Source organism: Helicoverpa zea, chromosome 6 (genome assembly GCF_022581195.2).
Source record: "Helicoverpa zea isolate HzStark_Cry1AcR chromosome 6, ilHelZeax1.1, whole genome shotgun sequence".
NCBI lineage: Eukaryota > Metazoa > Arthropoda > Insecta > Lepidoptera > Noctuidae > Helicoverpa > Helicoverpa zea.
In genome coordinates, this window is record NC_061457.1 from 1,306,436 (window position 1) to 1,327,917 (window position 21,482).

Below are 21,482 nucleotides of genomic sequence, written 5' to 3' on the forward strand. Positions count from 1 at the left end.
AGAGTCATTCAGATACTGGCGTGAAATTGAGAAGAACGTGTGCGATAAACTTCTAACTTTTCTGAGAGCATCCTCAGTTGATAATTCTTCGCGCAACCCTGGTAAGTTCTGCATAGAAAAAGTGAATTTACGCTTAACTTGACCCATTTTAATCACGTATTAGGTAGGTAAGAGCGATCCTTATTACAGTCTTTTTGAAAAACTAGCCCTAATTATTATATTACTATAATAAACCGCTAATCATTAAAATCCTGAAGGTTTGTTCAGTAATTGATGACACGATGACAATTCCTATGTACTTACGTTTCTTCCCTGACATTTCAATATTACCAGCTTTGGGAAATTAGGTCAAAAGAGGTTTGTAATTTTAATAATATCCAAACAAGATAGTACAATGATACGAATTTAATTGGGGAATCGCTCTAGAACAGTTGTGATAACCAACACAGCTATTAGTCAAGGAAATATTGATTTGAAGTATTGCTCTAGCTAGGCCACAATTCCGTGACCGACAATAGATAAGATTACTAACTGTACAACTATAACCTAGGTAAACGCTGGCCCATGATAGCTTATTAATACAAGCTTCGGTATTCGACCGCTACTGTGCTAACTTTTATACATAAGTAGGCTTTAAAATATTGATAATCCAGTTACCAAAATTTACAAAAATGAACCTGAGGCACTTCCAGACTTCTCGAGATGGATCCCATTTACACATCTTAACCGTCTCATTGCTGTTATACCTACCTAAGTGGAATACTTATATGAGAAGATTATTAGCATAAATACCTATAGTCGGCGTATTCTTATCGTAACTGAATAAAAACAATGCCTTCGCTTTAGTCCTAGGCTGTCCTAACTGCTAAACTTTGTTTACATTACAAACACGAGCGGAATAAACAGCTTAGATTACCTACATATCAAGACACATGCGACCGATTTCAAGAGGTCATATAAACTTAGCCATAACGAACACTGATATGTATAATTAAGTGCGAACGTGTATTACGAACCCTTTAATTATGCACATTAAAGATAAATAATAATCAATATTGTTTTTATAATGGAAATAAAGTAAGTACAGATCTTCCGCCGAACGGCGCATCAATGATTCACTATCGGCAGTCAGAGGTCAGGCGCGTACAAAACGCTGAGCATTATCTCCCTGCTCATTCCTCGAACGAACATGTACGTCAACAGTGTTTTGTGTTTGCTTAGCTTAGTTTTTTATAGTGCAACATGTAGGACTATTTACTCGTATTTGGAACTTAACGTGCCCACCAACGAAGAGGTCAGTTTAATCTAGGTTCACTCGCTCAGACTTAAAGTTTGTTGACAAAACAAAAATTGCTTCAAAAGATAGCGTTATTCGAGTTGTCTTCCTTTGTTTTGAAATTAATGATAATGGTTTGAAAGAAGACGCGGTCTAATTAACTCTAGATCTATATAAGAATTATGTACACAATTAAGGAGTTTTCAAACCCTAAACAAAATAATGCTGTCTCAAAAATTACTATCTTAGCAGAGGACCAAGGTTCAGAGGTTTTTCTTGAACTCTTGAACTTAGGTTTGATAACTTAATTCTGAAGTATTTGATACGGACTTTTCAAAATTAATTTTAACTCAACTGTGCGAACGTGAAACATTTTCATTTGCAGCTCGAATTCCTAAAACAATATGGCTATTTGCCGGACGAGATTAGTGGTGCGGACTTCTCGTACACGGCGCATTCTTTATCAGAGGCGCTAAAGAAGATGCAAGCGTTCGCCGGCCTCCCCCAAACCGGCACCTTAGACCCAGATACGAAACAGGTAAGTCAATATTTATAAAGGAAAAGGTTTTTTTTCGTCACTTTTTGAAGTTTTAATTGTTTTTCAATGCGCTAATTTAATATCAGTAACTCTACTGGACTGACTTGATAAATTCTTTCAGTGTTTTCATGTTAACCCATTTATCGAGAGAGAAAGGCTCTACTTTATCTAAGTGCGCGAAATAGTTCCAAAGTAACGCAGGTAAAACCTCTGGTAAAACTAAGCTAGTAAAAATATAAAACCATGTTAATTACTATGTCTTTTGGTTAGCTGTTCACAAAGAAGCGATGTGGAGTCAAAGATATTGGAACCTCATCGGAGTTGGCTCGGAATCGTCGCTACATTCTGCAGCAGGCGTGGACCAAGCAATACATTTCCTACAGGTACGAGTAAGAACTTATATGCTGGAATGCAAATCAATTTAATCTAGATAAGTACAGGTCTACAGGGACGTTTTCATAATTGCTGGTATCGTGTTACCCTGCAATTAGGTAGTCAAGAGCCATTATCTAAGTTCTCCAAATGCATTTAGGTTCAGTGGGTTATTTTCGATCAGACTGAAAGCTAAGCAAGCCATTGCCCGCTAGCAAATATTCAGAACTAGCTTCTGCCCGCGACTTCGTACGCGGATCCTGTCCCTTATGCCAGCGACCCCATAGGGGTCAGCAAAATCAAAGATCTGAATAGTCGCAATAGACGTGACCATAGGGATAAAAGTAGTGATTCTAATTAGACCGCATTTAAGTTGTGTGTGGCAAAAATATTACACGTAGGTATTATTTCGTAAAAAAACATTAAATAGATGACAAAGTCGTGGTGACTTAGTGGAATTCGTGGTGGTTTAGTGGGTAGAGAACCAATCTCTCAAGTATGAGCGTGCGTCTTTGATTCCAGGTCTGGCAAGTGCCTGCCAATGCAACTTTTCTAAGTTCGTATGTACTTTCTACGTATATTTTGGATACCAATGACCGTTATTTGGAGGGGATGTTAAACTGTAGGTTCCGACTGTCATTGAACATTCTTGGCAGTCGTTATGGGTAGTCAGAAGCCAGTAAGTCTTACCAAGGGGTAACCGGGTTGTGGAGGTCAGATAGGCAGTCGCTCCTTGTAAAACACTGGTACTCAGTTGCATCGTGACTGGAAGTCGACCCTAACATAATTGGGACAAAGGCTCTTGAGATAATAACGACAATAATAATGAGATATAGGCACCGCAAGACATCTGAGGCTGATGACGGGGAGTAGCGACCCCGCGGGGCTATATATACTGAGTTCTCCAGGGAGAGTATACTGTCCCCCATCTCCGGCCGGTCGGAGTGAACCATGACGGGGGTAGGTCTCACGCCTCTGGCTTGGCTTGGCCGTCCAGAGTGGAGTCGCTAGAGCAGGATTAGTGGCCCTGCTCGGAGGGTAGGTGCCTCATGGTAAGCACAGGGAGCGCGTAATCCGCGTTTAAAGTCCGCCGAGGTATCCTCACCCTTCAGCCGCTCATGTCCCTATTGCCCTCTTGTTGCTATTCAGTGACTGGTTACAGTAAGTGAGGTGGCGAGTCTCCACCTGCCGTTTTTACATGTACCTAATACATTGTCATCCACTAACATCCCATCAAAATAGCCCAAGTAGTTTTCCTCCATAGTTAGCAATAGTTTAGCACAGAACCGGGGATTGTCTTTTTTTTAACGACGTCCACCGGGGATTGTCCTTGGGTTCATTTCTATAGTGTATAAAGGGATAATCGTCGGTTTTGTGTCACCATTTCATTAAAGTTGTCTCAAAAGGGCTTCAGCGTGTTGGCTTCGACCCCACGTTTGCCTCCCAAAAATTTGGAACTCTGTAGTCCCGAGGTCTGGAAGAGATATACAAAATAATAATGAAGATAAAACGCAACAAAGTTAGAGAGTGGAGGCTCGTGACGCCACGTCTAGGTATGTAAAATTTGTACTAAGCAGTGACTTAACACGAAATTCAAGCGTTGTTGTATCTTCGTTATTATTTGTTTGTAAGAGAGAGAAAAGAAAAATGCGTGTCCATTATTTTAGGGTTATCTAAAAGACGGACTAATTACTTATTTTGATTCACTATACCTATTTCATAACATTCATTTCTATACATTTCAAGTGTAGTATTGCTCTTGAAGTTCCACATCAGGTGTTCCAGATCTTCGATGTTTACACGTCAATAGAGAGTGCTTATCAGATTGAACCACTTTTGCTAAAACGTCATATCTTTATAAGCTATAGTCTAGCTGGGCTCCTGGGTTTCCACATTAGGTGTTTTACATCTTCAATTTTTATAAGTCAACAGAGAGTGCTTATCAGATTGAACAACTTTTGCTAAAACGTCATACCTCTATATGCTATAGTCTAGCTGGGCCCCTGGAGTTCCACATCAGGTGTTTTAGATCTTCAATTTGTATAAGTCAATAGAAAGTGCTTATCAAATTGAACAACTTTTGCTAAAACGGCATACCTGTATATGGTACAGAGAAGCTGGGCTCTTGGGGTTCCACATCAGGTGTTCCAGATCTTAAAATTTATAATCTCAGCTGAAAATGCTCATCAAATGAAACAATTTTTGCCACGGCACCATATTTGTATCTCTTATAGTTTTATTGGTCTGTTGGAGTTCTGCATCAGGTCTTCAAGTTTCGAAGATAAATTATAGCCTATATGTTGACCAGGCCTAATACTGATACAACAAAGAAAAAATCATTGAAATCCGTTCAGTAGTTCGGAAGATTAGCGTGTACAAACAAACAGACATACAGACATACAGACATACAGACATACAGACAAACAGACAGAATTTTTTTTTTGGATTTGTGCTCCATTACTGTTTCTAAACCCCACCCAATTATTATTTTTTTAATATATTCAATGTACAGACACAGTTTTTTTACAGATTTATTATATGTATAGATTTGAGATACATCTTCGCAAATGTTCCTTTCTCTCTGATGCATCAACCCAACTATGTTGGGGTCGGCTTCCAGTCTAACCGGATTCAGCTGAGTACCAGTGCTTTACAAGAAGCGACTGCTTATCTGACCTCCTCAACCCAGTTACCCGGGCAACCCAATACCCCTTGGTTAGACTGGTGTCAGACTTACTGGCTTCTGACTACCCGTAACGACTGCCAAGGATGTTCAATGACAGCCGGGACCTACAGTTTAACGTGCCATCCGAAACACAGTCATTGGTGTCTAAGATATACTTAGGAAGTACATACAAACTTAGATTGTAAACAGTGTAATTTGCATATTGCAGGACAATGTATATTGTATATTTGCATATTGTATACAATTTATTATTTTTAATTAACCTACAGACAGACATGTGTTGCTGGAGAGTTTGTTGCGCCACTTCTTCTTCCCAGAAAAAACACATAGGAACTGGTAAAGGCTGGGCTTGTTGGGTACTGTCTTTTGTGAATTCCTGACGTTCAAAAAGTGCTCTTTTGCAGCCTGAAAATATTTCTTTTTTTTTTGATGATCAAAACTTTGATCTTTTTACATGTTTTACAGAGTAGTGAACGGGTCCAGCACACTGCCCAAGTCCCGCGTTGAGAAGTGGATGGCGGCCGGTCTTGAGGTGTGGGCCCCGCACGGTAACCTGCGCTTCTACCCAGTGGACGAGGGCCGCGCCGACATACAAGTCACCTTCTTCAGAGGGGATCATGGAGACGGGTATGTCGTTTACTGTAGTTCTGTTTATGTTTATTATCATTATCTCACCTATACCAAGACCAATGTTCACGTTGCATTCCCTTGATTTTCAAAGTGGGAAATCACTACATAGTATAAAACATAAAACATTGTCGCTTTTTCTGTCCTTTTGTACGCTTAAATCTTCAAAACTACGCAAATGATTTTCATACGGTTTTATCTGTGATTAGAGAGGAAGGTTTATATGTACTAGCTGTTGCCCGCAACTTCGTCTGCGTGGGCAATATAGAATCGTCAAAATACTACTTATCCTGTAGGTGCATTCTTTCACGTGATAGTATAATTAGGATTACCACTTCGCAGTCGCATAGATTCATTGATCAAGGTTGTGTTGTGGATGTGACCATTTATCTAAACAAAAGAAGTAAAGTTTGTGACGTTGTGGATATCTCTGGATCTAGTCAGCCAATTTTTAAAATTAGGTATTACGTATGGTGCGTAAGTAATTTTCACAGGAAACAGTTATAATCTACGTATACATGCTTTGAGTCTGACAATAAATAATAACATACATTAAATAATGGGGAAATACTGATATCCCGTGCGAAGCAGGAGCGGGTCGCTAGTTATAATAATTCTTAAACGATATTTTTTTCCATCGATAGATATCCTTTCGACGGGCAAGGCCACGTGGTGGCTCACGCCTTCCCGCCGCCACACGGCGCCATGCACTTCGACGACGACGAGCTCTGGGGAGACAACCCTGAGGAAGACGAGGAGGATGTGACAGACTTCTTCGCAGTGGCGGTGCACGAGATCGGCCACGCGCTCGGACTGTCCCACTCTAACGTCAAGCAGTCGGTCATGTACCCGTACTACCAGGTGCCCGTCGAGAAACTGCACATGGACGATATATTGGGGATGCAGGAGCTTTACTGTAAGTTGAAGGCTGATCATCATTCAAAGTCTTTGTTGTGCTTCTTCACAAGCTCCATGAGATGGTTTCAATATTAAAATGTTAAATCTTCAAGTTAAAGCAATATCATATCTCGATCAGTAAGCTAAATCTCGAGCCTATAATATACCTAAAAAAATACGTTCATTCTTGTGTATTCAAATCTGCAATGCATGTCGAAAAACACAACTATGAGTACACAACAAGGTGCCTCAGCTTGTTTAGTTCGTCTTCTCGTTTATTCCAGTGAAAGACCTAGAAGAGAGTACGGAGAGCCCGGTAGACCCAACGTCCTTAGTGCCGAGGTTCACAAAGGCGGACAGTGAAGAGGATGAGGACTATATACCCGACCTCTGCCTGACCAACTACGACACGCTGCAGGTCATCAACGATAGGATTTATGTGTTTGAAGAGGAGGTTCGTATCTGCCTTGTCTTGATTGTCAGCAGAAGAAGTGTACTATTTAAATTGTAAAAAAAAATGATTGGGTAAGAATGTGCTAATCAGTAAACGTTTAGTAAATGAAATCGTTCATTTTGCATCATATCGCTATTACAGAGCACGCATGGAGCGGGCATTGTATTCCTTTAATATTCCCTGAGAAAAAAAGCTAAAACAAATTCAAGTAGCGTTTATTATACCTTTCTCCGAATTATTTTCTGATCTTACAGTGGGTGTGGGTGCTCCGCGACAGGCACGAGATAGAGCCGGGCTACCCGAAGCGGTTCCAGGACGTGTTCCAGGGTCTGTCTGCGCACATCACCAGCATTAAAACAATATACCAGAAAAGCAACGGGAACGTCGTTATTTTTTCAGGCAAGTCTGAATCAAGTCCTATGTTGGATTTCTTTTTTATTTAAGGCGACGAATTGGTAAACAATAATTCCATAACCGGCACGCGCATCTAAGGGGCCAAGAGGGGACGGAGCGTCTGAGCGGGGCGAGGATTACAATACGCGCGCTAGCTTATAACTAAAAGTCGTAAGCGACAAAATGGTTTTGTAATTTTATTATTTAGAAATGATAATTTGATAAAAATTCCTTCCACATATCTAAAGAGTATGTATATGTTACGGACCAAGTGATAAATTGGGCAGTATACATAATGCCCGGTCATTATGAAAAATGCCCAATATGAGAGGGCAATTTGATAATAATTATTCAAATAATCAAATTGACCGGGCACTATACATATTGCCCGTGACCTTTTGGGCAAAGTAATACAAACATATTTAATTTCAATTTTTTTATTGTTATTGCCATTTAACTTAAAATAAACTAAATATTAAACCACTTAAATAATCAGCCTCATGATTTGGATTAATTATGAAGGACTTCTGCCTTTTTTCATCAAATGACCCCCCGCTGTGGGTTAGCAGCGGTGAGGGTGTCAGACTCTTACTGACTGACCGTCGTGTTCTGTCGTAGGCCTTTTATGTACCAGGGCCGCGGTCTTTCGAACAATCCCTCAGCCCCGGCAGACCTTGGCCCTGATGGGCCCCGCTGGGGTTGCTGACATCTCTTTGAGGAGCGCGTGGAACAACGCGCGCCACCGACACGGGTCTGTTGCCTAAAAATAGACATGAGCGAGCCACCCGAACTCACCGCCCACAGACCCACGCCTACGGTGGCCGGGAGTCATCTCGCGACACCCGGCGCCCGTGGTCTACCTGGTCCAGCGCGGCGGCCGGGATGAGAGGTGCGAACTCTCTGACGTTCCGCCGCCTCCTTCTCGAGCATGACTGCTTCGCAGAAGGAGGCGACGGCATCCCATTCCCTGTCGCCGCCGCCTAAAGCCTTGACTAGGACCCGGCGGTGCTCTTCCCACGCAGGGCACTCCTGGACTGTGTGGTCCACCGTGTCCTCGGGGCTGTCCACACAGTGTTGACACCCGGGCGCCTCCTCACAAGGACTTCTGCCTTAAAAATCCACTATTTTTTGCATATAAATGTTAAGAATGGCTGTCTCTGATTGGTCAAAGCGTGTCACGCCATGCGTACTTCCCTCCCCGCCCTCGCTCCGCGTAATATATAGCTTTATTATCAAATTGCCCTACTGTCATGTAGCAATATAATAATGCCCGTGCAATGTGATAAATAATTAAGTTAAGATAGTTATTAATCACTTGGCCCGATAAAGCTAGACATTATTCATAATTCTCGGGCATTATTTATAATGCCCGAATTAATCACATGGTCCATAACATATACAGGGTTACTGGTAAGTAGACCGCATCCTTTCAGGAGGTGATAGTATAGGTCAATACGGACAAATTTGACCCTGGGATACACTGGGCAAAAGTTGACCCGTTTCGAGATAATCGAATTTCAAGATCTTTTCTTTACAAGTCGTCTAGGTACACGAATACATTTTTATTATTAGTTAAAAGTCTCGTTTCTGCGGATTTTTGTGTGTTTTGTGCCTTTTTGGATAGCCAGATAGATGTAGATGTTTTTTAAGTATTCTGCACAAAAAAATGAAGAGTAACATTTTTGAAAAAATAACTACTAAAAAAGTAATTGCTGTTCGCTATAATTTCCTCTGTGATTTGTACAGTTTTATGGTTTGTTATTATGAAGTGATTCATCTTCTATCCAAAAACACACAAAAATCCACAAAAACGAGACTTTTGACTAATAATGAAAATTTATACATGTACCTAGACGACTGATCTTGAAATTCGATTATCTTGAAATGGGTTAACTTTTGCCCAGTGTATCCCAGGGTCAAATTTGTCCGTATTGACCTATACTATCACCTCCTGAAAGGATGCGGTCTACTTACCAGTAACCCTGTATACTCAACTACTAAAAAAGTTAAGAGGCTTAAATCGGTCCCGTTTGCCCATAATATGTGAATCTCTTTTTAAAAAGAGGTATGTTTGATATATTTTTCTCTGTTATAAAAGTTACCTAATCATGTTTTGAAGTCTAACAAAATAAGGTTTATATCATGAACTTTCAGGTACCTAACCAAGTTGTATTTTGATCCGTTTTGTATTTACTGAGAAAAATTGAGATCCTTGGCGCCAAAGTTTCCAATTCGTCCTCTTAAAGCAAAATACCCACTCGCGTGCGCTTGTCACTTGCGCATGTTAACTTGCTCCAGCTACATGCGCAGTGTAGACACACCCTAAAGATTTATGAATATGTATCCAGTCATAGGCTGATGATGATAGGCTGATGATGTATCCAGTCATGGACAAGCTTAAGGTACTTCGTTGGCAATAAAAAACATCTAGACATTGTTTGGAATGAGCTAGCCGTGCAGATAATAAAATTGTCTAAACACCATACCTATATGCTATAGCTTCTTGAACCAAACTAACGCGCATTATACATCAACAGATCGCGATTACTGGGAGTTCGACTCGTCATTCCACTTCATCAAGGACAGCACGATATCCGACTACTCCATACCTGAAGACGTCACGGAACTGACGACTGTGTTCCTCTCGAATTTCAATAACAAGACTTATTTGATTGAGGAGGAGCGCTACTGGCGGTACGACGAGGTCACGAGCACCATGGATGAAGGCTACCCTAAGGATATGACCATGTGGAGGCAGGTGCCTTATCCTGTGAATGCTGCTCTCGTGTGGAAAAACGGTAAGGCGTGTAGAGGTTTGTTAGTTTTTCTCCAAGTGTTCAAAATGAGAGTTAAAAAGCCTGCTGAAAGATTAGGTTCAGAGGGGCGGCACTTGCACATAAAAATACATATTTCGAACCTCTATGTTCTCATATGGCCGGGATCTTACTGCATCTAGCAGTAAAGGAATTATTTCCTACCATCGTTCTTATAAGAAACTCATTTAAATGGTCTTTCATATTTCAGACACGTACTTCTTCCAAGGCCCTCGTTTCTGGCGGTTCGACAACGTGCTGGTGCAGGCTCACGAGTACTACCCGCTGCCGACCGCGCAGGTCTGGTTCAACTGCAAGTCCAACACTGAGATGGATAACTACACCTTCAACGATGGACCATGAGACTTTTCGAGTAACTTTGCCACCCGAAATTAGCTACAAGTGAATTCACAATAGACTAATCACCAAACATTTCCGCCTCAAAAGACCTCGTAGCATACCTTAAGATTGCATAAACCAAACAAAATAAAACTCATTTTAGTTTTTCATTAAAAATATATCACTTTATTTTAAGTTCAAAATCACATAAATTAAATTATTACACGATAGTTTGAAACCTGATTTATGTTTCTGTTCGACTTTCGGAATGTTGTTCAATATCGATTTCAGCTCTGAGCATAACTGATATTAACAATAATACTGTACCATTTATTTTATTATAGTAACAATATTTTAATACATTTGTTCCTATATTTTGAGACAACAAGATATAATTTTTGAAGGATTTGTACTATAAAATTGAAATGAAATCGTCTGGAAGTGTACTAAAGAAGCACCGAGGGGCACTGTGACATTGTATGTCCTATCACATAGTAAGTTAAATGATCACATATCAATACGCCTTCAAATATAGCAGGGTAGTTTGTTAATTCAGCAGTTGAAAGGAGAGGTTTACATAAGCTTCACAATAGATGCAATAGTAAAACTACTCAAAAATTGGCAATAGGCATTCTAGATACAAAGCGACGAACATTACTGTTAAATTCCTCAACCCAAACATTCCTTATCCCTCGTTTCAACTACAAATAAATTCGTAAATGCTAAAAAACTTCATTATATATATAATTAATCGAAACAATCGGTAATATCTTGAGGGGCACACTCTTAAACCGAGGCAATATAAACGACATCAGTGGAATTAACTATAACAGCTGCAACAGCGAACCGAATTCTGATTGCACTAGTAATAATAAATCGATTTAAATATAAAGAACGTTCACTTGTGGCGGCATGTTGAGTGAATATCACTGGTATCGATTTGAATAAATCGATTTAAAATTAGTCGATTATTGTGACACAGAGTATTGAGCTAACTGAAGTGTTCCAACATGTTAGATGGCAATGTCAATATGTAATATCGCACTTCATTTTCTCAATATTCTGTGGCAGGTGATGTAAGCGTGTACATCTCACGTCAAATGACTTTGAACCTCCGAAGTTAGTTACTAGTGACTGTGCAACAGTCAATTGTTCGAACTACTTGTTTTGTTCTTGGCATCAAATGGTTGACTTCAGACAGGAACGGTAATTTGTCGTGATGTGTGGTAGGTGTTCGCTAGGCGGTGCTGTTGTGTGGGCGGTGCCGGGGGGTGTGGGCGGGTGTGGGCGGGTGGGGGCGGTCTAGCTGCAGCAGGAGGCGGGGTTGGGGTCGCGGCCGCTGCGCTTGGTGATGTTGAGGCGCGTGAACTCCTCGGCGACGGTGGGGTGGATGCCCACCGTGTTCATCAGCTGCTCCATTGTGATGCCGCATCTACAATACAAATAGAGTACATTTAGGCATGTCTACCGCAGATAGACGTTACGTAAATAAGCACATGTTTGTGTTAAAATGTTCCAATTGCTGATTGCTCCCTTCGCAAATATTAAAACATACTTCAGTATTGTATCGTAAAGGTAACAGTTTATTATGATGTAATAAATTAGTCAGCCACAGTGACATATCATTATCTGGTTATCCAAGTATATTTATAAGAAATTCTTATGTATTGTGTATTTAATAAATTGCTGTTTGTTAGTCTCACTAAAACTCGATAACGGCTGGATCGATTTGGCTTAAAAATGTTTGTAGAAGTCCAGGGTAAGTTTGAACGTTTCAAATTTAGATTAGCTAACAAGTCTAGTTGATAAATCATATAGCAAGCAATACATACTTGATAGCCGCAGCGAAGCCCTGTATGACTTCCCCAGCGACGGGCCCCACGAAGTGCAGGCCGAGGATCTTCTGCGGCGCCTCGCGCAGCGCCACCGCCTTCAGGTAGCAGTTCTTGATGTTGCGCTGCGGGATGAAGAACTCCGTCGGCTTGTAGTACGCGTGGTACACCTCTAGGTTGTCTGCGCCGAATCTGGGGAACAAGGCGTAGTGTTGATTAAACATGTGTGTGTGTTCTTTAGGTACTAAACTATAAAGGTTACATTATGTAACCTTACACCATAATAGGCAGATGATTAAAATCCCATTGAGAACAATGATGCATTATGTCTGGTCACGTATCTACTGCATATTAATTTTACGATTCTTGACATTGTTGCACAGCTAGATATCTCTCATTCTTTTTCTGCATAGCAAGAGGTACATACAGCAGTGTGACAACAAAAAACTGGAAAGGACGAAAAATAAAACTTTTGCCACAGCGATAGAAGTCGGTGGCTGCAAGTTGCTGACTGTTTACGCGATCTAAAGAGAACCACAGTAAAAAAAAATGAAGGTGTTCATGATGATGTCTCTGTATATAAAACGCTAACCTTTCAGTAGCAGTCTCCTCGCTGAGTCCGACGCAGCCGTACTCCAGCGGCGTGAAGATGGTAGTGGCGACGTTCTCGTAGTCCATGTGCTGCTGTGCGCCGGCGAACACTCTCCGCGCGAGCAGGCGGCCGGCGTGGATGGCGACCGGCGTCAGCTCGGGCCGGCCCTCCAGCACGTCGCCCACCGCGTAGATGTGCGGCACGTTCGTCTGCTCCGTCGCTGCCTTAATCTTGCCGTTCTCTGAGAGGCACTGCAATGGTAGAATGAGTTAATGTGTGATTTTGCGGGGAAAAGTTTATGGATAAATCACCGGTGCATGTGATCAGAAACTTTGTCAGGGCTGTGGGATTATTAGAAAATTTACCACAGCCCTGGTACACAAATAAATAGGTTTCAGTCAGTAAGAGTGTGACACTCAGTCACGCTGCACCCACAGCGGGACGTGTCATTTCACACCAAAAAAGAAAGGTGATCAGAACCCGGCCTTCAATCGTTTGAAAAGAGGTCTGCCGAAGTTTTTACCTACGCCTTCGAACATCTAGAATCTAGACATAATCAAAATAACAAGATGCCACTTATGGAAAAAAACGATTAACAATTTGGAAATACTGAATTAAATTAAATGAATCCGGTTGTCTATAGTTTTATTTTATTTATTCCAATCTTCGACTTTAACATTACCTCAATGCTACGCTGGTACAATGAATGTACGATACTAATTCTTTGAGTCACATAACAATTTTATCGCACAAGGTCAAATAATTAGCTCTGAATGATTCGATAATAGTCGTAATCTAACGTCTAGGTAATAATGTAACGATTATATTATTATGTAATCATTTAATAGAATAATGCAGTCGTCCACTGGGACGCTAATGATATCACACGTGAACAAAAAACATTAAAATTTGACTGGACGACACATGGTATATGAATTATTAATGTTATGTCACACATGGATAAAATATACCCTTTACGATATTCTGATACAATATCGTACAATCATATTTATGGACAATCGGTCTGTTGTGAAAACGATTCTTATACATACACACCCACATTTAAAAACGAAAAATTGTAAAAATGCACAGACATTGCTGAATGCCATTTTGTTTATAAAACCTAAAGCTAAATAGCAGTCGGCAGTACTAAAAGGTAATTTTAGCAAAATCAATTAGTTTCAGTACAAATGGTGTGTACTCACAGTAACTCCGGCCGCGTCCAAGTTGAGTTGCTTGGTGAGCGCGTACCGGCCGGTCGCGATCAGCACTGTGTCGAATACATCCTCGTGTCTGAAACATTACCATGGAACCTGTTTTAAAATCATGTATTTACACATATAATTTATTTTACTTCAGTCCCTAAAGAAATTATAGCTACTTTCACTCGCACTTGGAATAATCGTGACAGATTGTGATAAAACCTATCTCTATCTATCTATCTACAAAGGTCGAGATCCGGCTGTTAGCCATGAAAATTAACATGTTTCTACCCAAGATACATGGAAGTTCCCAAATGAACTTTTAAGTTGAACTTAAAAGCATTTCTATCACAAAAATTCACGTAAGTGTGACGTGACAGAGTTAAAACGATATACTACGATGAACAATCCTTAAAATTCAGTTTAGGTTCACAAACATAGGACCGTGAGTATACTTCAAAAAAATAACATTCTAAACTCACTGTTCCTGCGTTTCAGTATTAAGCCAGCGTGCCTTGAGCTGTCCTGACTCCAACTTCTGTACGCCGAGCGGGACACACTTGTGCTCGAACTTGACGCCTCGCTCCTGCATCTCGTTGGTGACCATGCGCGCCATCTGCTGGTCGAAGCCTCGCAGCGGCACCGACCGGATCAGCACGGTCGCCGGGTAACCCAGAGAGTTGAGGAAACCAGCGCATTCTAAACCGATGTCTGATGGAAAGAGTTAAGGAAATGTTTCGTGGAAATGGAGAAGTTTGAAGTCTTCCGAGTTCTGACTCTCTTATCTTGCAGTGCCCGACAGGGCCCTATTTTTCTAATAAATTGTAAATAAGTTTTCTACCAATTTAGAATACAATGTGGACTTCAAAATTACAGTAATGAAGTTAGCACTTTCATTTGACGTTTGAGGGGATAAAATCAAATTGTCCTTACAACATTTAAGTTATGATAATCCACCTTTTGGAAGATTTTTTTGTGTGCTGACCTTGACCAATCAATTATGGTAGATTTGCCTGTACATGCTGTGTTTCGGAAGGAAAATGTAATAGTTGAATCTTTAGGAGGAAACTTATTCTATATGCAAAGATGATGCATTTTTCTTCGCTTGGGTAAAGCACATTATATTTTTCCTTTACAAAACTGTCAAGTGTTACTAACATGATAATGTAGCGGAAAGTAACATAATAAGAGATTCTATATAATTTACTCCGAGCTTATTTACTCAGTTCGATCGAACCCGATACTTTACGATAATATTATCAATACTATAAAATTTACATTATTAGATTTGGAAAAGGTTGGTAACTGATAACGTTTATAAAGATTATTTGAATCCGTCTAGCCATTTCCCAACTAGGTTAATTAGAATTAAATGTTATTTTATTTTCTGTTATCTAAGTTCAATAACATTGATACTTTAACTACTGTCAGATCATTTTGGAATTTTAACTTTCTAATTACTATTTGTACCAGCTATCCGCCAAATAGAGGAATTTCGACGTCTAAATTCTAGTAAACGATGTAGGTACTAATCCGAACAAGAACAGCTTAACCCGACAAATCGATAGTTAGATTGACAGGAATACTATTAAAACCCTCATAGTTAGTACCGATTAGATAATTTTCAAGTGATACTCCATAAAAACACGATTTAAATTGTAAAGGCTTAAGAGGACAATGCTTGTGTCCATAAAAACGGCTTAAAGAAACCTAGAACTCAAACCTTTAAAGAAATTAATAACTAGATGATATTTTTGAAAAAGGATACATCCAGCGCCCACAATGAGCGTCTTCCCCGGGGGATGGCTGAGACTGAAGATGTCGTCACTGCTGATGCAGTACTCCACGGCTCCCGGGATGTCCGGGTAGTGGGGCCTGCCGCCCACAGCTATCACTATGTTCTTCGCCGTCAGCTCCTTCTTCGAGCCATTCTTCATCGTCGCGATGATCGTATGAGCATCCTTGAACTCTCCCAAACCATTGATGTATTCAATCTTCTTGTCGCGCAGATCGACCCTGGTGACCCAGTTGACGGATTTGATGTGGTTCTGTACATTCTCTGTGAGAGCGGACCAGTCGATCTTGATGTCCTTCACGGAGGGCACTTGCCAACCGTACGACACAGCTTCCTGTAATATTTAGATGTGCTAATTAGTGACGCATTGCTTCATATTAACATGTCATGTCTTAGTTTTGACATACTGTTGTTGTAGGTAACTGAGATAGATAATTACTAAGCTAGGAAATGTTCTACATACAATGACTAGTCGGATGATACTACATAATATGTTATATGGAAATGAGGTGGTAGATAAGTAGAATAGGATTATTCGTGGCGCGCTACTCTCAGATAATTTTACAAAGAATCATGTACCAAATAAAGTTACGCCATTATTCCTACCATATCAACGTGAGTGAGAATAATTTAACGGTAATGATACTAATAAAAATAGAATAAACACTAAAACATTTATCGTTTCATTGCACGACGTTCTCGGTGACCTCGTATTTGTACTTCAAACGCGACACCGGCCTTTTTATTAGGACTACTTATTTGAATAAAAACTGTTCTAGAAGTGAAATAGAATTATCATGTACACACTATATAGTGTTGATAATAAAAATGTACCGTCCAAAATTCCTGATGTACGAAGGAAAATATTTAAATCAGGTACCTTTTTGAATAAAAAATGCAAAATTACATCATCGAACCATATGGTTTTAGATGTCTAGAGACAACACCAATGTCATTGTCATACCTATACTGTTTTGTAATTCATCACTCATTGTTTTTTTCTTTCCTTTATGCAGTAGACAAAATAAAACCACTAAGATTTTATGTTAAGTATCTACTTTTTCACAATACAAGTATTAACGAACCTTGTTCGCATCACTACTCGCGTGTCGCATCTATCTTATTTATTATTCAATAAAGTATTTCATGGGCATTGACACACACGAACTTCATGAATAATTAACTGTTTAGTTTATCAAAAATAATGTAGAATTCACTACGATAGAACTTTGAACCTGGGTTGGGATACTTAAGTTTGTACAGACGTTCCCTAAATTACTATTGATAAACATCCTGCATCGTAAGCATATGTTGATTATGTTATTATCAGTCACAAAACATTCAATTGGGTTGATAACAACTGATTAGATTTACATCAGGTCCTGGTACAAACTATTATTAATAAATACAATACATATCTCACTAGCTGTCTTTTACTCGGAACTACTTTAAAATATAGGTGCGTTATTCGGATGTATTGTAGTTACCCAACAGTGATAGAATTTTTCAAATCTGTGCACTGTTTCGAAGCTCTTAGTGCACGAACAAAGAAACAAATATTTCCTATTTGTAAATTATATTAGTACATACTTATAGATTATATGATTATATCTCAATATATCAGTACAAACGTGCATTCCTAGATTAAGAGATCGGTGATAAGAATAGTCCTACGTATTGCACAATATTATTTATTTGTACTATTTATATGCTTTTTTATAATTGCTTGTGTAAGATGACTAGCGAGAATAATAGTGCCTGCAGTAGTGAATCTAGTCATCAACTCAGTCATGTGATAAATGCAACTTTATCGAGATAAATGTAATAATTTGTTCATTAATTATGTTAAGTGATTCCTATACTTTGCTCAATTGAAAATAAATACAAATCATAACAGTCGTACATTGAGAACAATACAAATTGTTGTAGTACTATAATGGTCAGAGTATCTATGTAATTAAACAATGCTGTTTCTATTAACTAGTAACTAGTAATCGTTTAATTAAGTTCTCTGATTGATCTTATGAAGCTGGATCATTCGCTTTTCATCATCATTTGCTTCTTTTATTACTTTTCTTGTCAGGCAATTTTTTTTTTCTTTGATGTCTATGAACTACATAACACTAACATGTTGTTAGGCTAGGCGCTGATTGCAACTTTTCGTCACCGTGACTTTTTGTCACTGCCACCTGCTGTCACCCACGGTGCGCTCACTGAATCTGTTCTTGGGTGACAAATCGCGTTCATTTTTTTATGCCGGCTGAGTGACAAAAAGTCACCAGTGAGCGGACTCCCATTGTAATGTACGTACGTGTACGCGAGTGACAGTCACGTCACTCCGGCATTGCCTGCTGCTGCAACTATTTGTCACCGTCTTATCACGTCACCATAATGAGCGCACTCAGTATAGTTTTCATTGCACTTGACTAAGTGACAAAAAGTCACGGTGACGAAAAGTTGCAATCAGCGCCTAGCCTTAGTTTTTCTGCACAAATGCCAACAAATTGATGTACTATGAATAATAAGTTTTATTTATATACAATTAGCCAAGTAGTATTATTATATACAATTAGTACTTTGTTTGTAGTCTGTACAAAATAACTTACTTTTTCCACAAAACGTGCCTAACTACAAGAACGAAGATATAAACATACATTACTAATAATAAATGGTGTTTAAGTTATCCTCTTAATGATCTATCATTCATGCTATTGTAATAAGAGCATGGAATAGTTAGCGGTCATCACAAGTATTGATCGAGTGTTGTTTATGGGAAAATAGCTTGGCGGTTATGATCGACATGGTGGCGACCTTGGGGGTAAGGCCACTTATTGCTTGACATATAGGTGAGCCCGTTATAATATTACATGTAACGATTTCATTACAACATTTGGCTACTTGAAACTCAGCTCCCATTCACTTAAAAAAAATATTGAGTACTTTTAGTAGCCACAGCAACGAAAATTCTACAAACACTACTCGAGTATAATCAGTAATAATATCGACGTATTCCACTTTGGGTAACCGTTTTAATAACACTCGAATCAATGGGGGGTGAGCGCTACTTTCGATTCACTAAGGTAGGAATACGTCATAATATTGCAGTTACAATGTTATCTCCCAACAATCAGTGCAATAACGTAGAACTAATATGTGTTTGTTCCACATGATACACCCTGAACGTATTAGAAAATTACAAAAAACCGGCCAAGTTAGAGTAAATTACAGTTAAATCAACCTATCTCAAAAACTATAAGAGATACTTTGATCAAACCAAAAATCGTTGAAAGAGTTAATTAGCATGCATCACCTCTATTTTTTTTAGAATTTTATACCCCGTAGTTATAAAAATAGAGGGGGGGGGGGACATACTTTTTACGACTTTGAGAGCTGATATCTCAAAAACCGTTCACTTTAAGAAAAATGTTTTTTAGAAAACTTTATATCATTTTAAAAGACCTTTCCATTGATACCCCACACGGGTATGTACATCGAAAAAAAAAATTTCATCCCTCAGTTACATGTATGGGGGGCCCCACCCCCAATTCTTTTTTTTACTATTTAGTGTCATATTTTTGTAGCGGTTCATACAACACATATTCCCATCAAATTTCATCACTGTAGTACTTATAGTTTCCGAGTAAATCGGCTGTGACAGACGGACAGACGGACAGACGGACAGACGGACAGACGGACATGACGAAACTATAAGGGTTCCGTTTTTGCCATTTTGGCTACGGAACCCTAAAAAGTTAATAGAATGAGACGAAACTATCATAGTGGCAATCATTTTCATAGAAAGATGAACTTATGCAACGCAAATTTAAATCGTCAATATGAAAATAAACTCATTTAACGATAATTTCATTTGGATCACTGTCAGTATAAATTGCTTTTAGAATCTAGGTGTTCCGTTAATTTTGTGCCTATTTATCATGCTGATCAGCGTTATCGTGGCAACATGTAAAGAAATTTTTGAATGTATCTCAGTAGCAAATTACCATTTGGCGTTAATATAAAAACCATTTGATAATGATTGAATACATTGGTTGGATAATGCCGTTTGAAATAACCTGCAAAAAATTTATACAGAATAGATTTAACACTAGGAATCTTCCTTTCTTTCTTTAAATATTTGAAGATCTATAAAACTTCCTTTCGATTGAAATATACCACACTATGATTAACTTTGACTATGTATGGGCCTTATCATACTAGCGGATTGCGAGCGTCTTCAAAGCGGAACGGACGCGCAACGAATACGTTACGGGCGCGCAACAAATTCGTCGCGAAAAGCAGTGTTTTATTCGTTTGCAAGAAAACACAAAGTAGTCGCTCTCTTCCATTCGATTATTGTTTGAATCCATTTTGTTACAAACGTTAATTTGCTACAAACACGCGACGAAAACGTTGCGAATTTGCCGTACGTCCGCGACGTCTTCGCTGAGCAGCCGCAGCGGGTTCGCGTCGCATTCGCTACGCGCCCGCTCCGTTTTGGAGACGCTCACAATCCAGTATGATAAGGCCCTATGTGTCAAGCCCGTCATGACATAGTGCCACGCATGCTTCACTTCAAGGCGAATTCTTGATTAATGTGCAACAAAAACGCCCTAACTCTTGCAGTAATTAAAGCTAAGCATTAGGTTCACCTTAACTCATAGTTATTTATTACATGTATTGTATTTGCTCCGAAAGATTACAAATCATTACACTCAAGAATTGTAAAAAGGTGGGCTTAGCCTATTGACGTAGGTACTTTTAGGTTGCCTGTATTTATGTAGAGTTCAATGTATGCCCAATAACAATCAAAAATAGTTCTACGGTGGTCTTAAACATTACTCATTTACCTATTAAATCTACCATACTAGGAACAGAGTCAAATCGGTAAAACCATTGATGAATTGTGAATGAAAGTGCAGGGAAGGAAAACTATTGATACGTCAAGTGATGGCGTAGTTGTTATGATACTAATAAATGACTCATCGAATTAGAATTATGATTGACGTTTATTACATGGAATCTGTGCCTACCAGTTGTGGATATGAAGACAACTAATTACAAATTGTACTACTACACGTCAAATTAACTTCTAGCATACTACCATATTACCAATTAATAGGAAAACATTTGAATTACTGATTAAAAAATATCAAAAATAAATAAATCAAACTGCGACTGCAAAACGTCTGGATTTGTAATTTGCATCATAACTTATCGTTCTCTGGTCTCGGCAGCTATTTCTGCTCCAACCGAATCCAATAATAGATGCTTCTGATATGGCACGCGGCCGATTCCGATCTTCGGACAGTTCAGTAATTCATCTTATTACAGATTTAATATACTTAATTTATTTTGCTTTGTTCATTATGTATTCGTGGGAGCTAATGTCTAAGAAACAGATGCACCGTTTGAATATTTTTTGGTTCCGTGGTGGGAGAGTAACGATCCATCAGATCCATGTCTTTTAACAAGTTCCTCGGTGCCTCAAACATCCCCTTAGGCTCTAGTTCAGTCTATTCTAGTCAGTGATACTCTAGGTCAGAGCTGATATTTTGTAATTTTTAACAGTCATTATGGGTCGTCAGAACCCAGAAAGTCTGGCAATTAGTCCCAACAAGGGTCGTCTGCGTAACGAGGTTGAGGTACACTTACCTCAGCATAATAGG

At 39.3% G+C, this 21,482-nt stretch overlaps 2 protein-coding genes across 6 annotated transcripts in view; one reads left to right on the forward strand and one right to left on the reverse strand.

Annotated features, from left to right (window-relative positions):
• LOC124631119 (matrix metalloproteinase-25-like) lies at positions 1 to 10,552 on the forward strand. Of its 2 annotated transcripts, none has more exons than XM_047165307.1 (9): positions 1 to 101; positions 1,662 to 1,814; positions 2,085 to 2,197; positions 5,338 to 5,499; positions 6,144 to 6,415; positions 6,681 to 6,850; positions 7,105 to 7,249; positions 9,781 to 10,041; positions 10,268 to 10,552. In XM_047165307.1, the coding sequence occupies exons 2-9, from the start codon at positions 1,758 to 1,760 to the stop codon at positions 10,417 to 10,419; spliced, it is 1,332 nt and encodes a 443-aa protein (XP_047021263.1). In that variant the 5' UTR covers positions 1 to 101; positions 1,662 to 1,757; the 3' UTR covers positions 10,420 to 10,552. The 2 variants fall into 2 exon arrangements, with proteins under 2 accessions (XP_047021263.1, XP_047021262.1); XM_047165306.1 differs by lacking the exon at positions 1 to 101 and adding an exon at positions 1,142 to 1,294.
• LOC124631118 (thioredoxin reductase 1, mitochondrial) overlaps positions 10,553 to 21,482 on the reverse strand; it is an 18,061-nt gene continuing 7,131 nt past the window's right edge. For all 4 annotated transcript variants that reach the window (XM_047165304.1, XM_047165303.1, XM_047165305.1 and 1 more), the window contains 6 exons: positions 15,790 to 16,150; positions 14,504 to 14,732; positions 14,025 to 14,112; positions 12,820 to 13,070; positions 12,228 to 12,419; positions 10,553 to 11,827 (listed from right to left, as the gene is read on the reverse strand). In XM_047165304.1, coding sequence (XP_047021260.1) covers positions 11,698 to 11,827; positions 12,228 to 12,419; positions 12,820 to 13,070; positions 14,025 to 14,112; positions 14,504 to 14,732; positions 15,790 to 16,150 — 1,251 coding nt within the window. In that variant the 3' untranslated portion in view covers positions 10,553 to 11,697. The remainder of the gene's footprint in view (positions 11,828 to 12,227; positions 12,420 to 12,819; positions 13,071 to 14,024; positions 14,113 to 14,503; positions 14,733 to 15,789; positions 16,151 to 21,482) is intronic.

Coding starts and splice junctions, on each gene's coding strand:
- LOC124631119 (XM_047165306.1), top strand. CDS start 1,190: ATGTACGTCAACAGTGTTTTGTGTTTGCTTAGCTTAGTTTTTTATAGT. Junction 2,198..5,337: donor AAGCAATACATTTCCTACAG/GTACGAGTAAGA, acceptor CATGTTTTACAG/AGTAGTGAACGGGTCCAGCA. Junction 7,250..9,780: donor GAACGTCGTTATTTTTTCAG/GCAAGTCTGAAT, acceptor ATACATCAACAG/ATCGCGATTACTGGGAGTTC.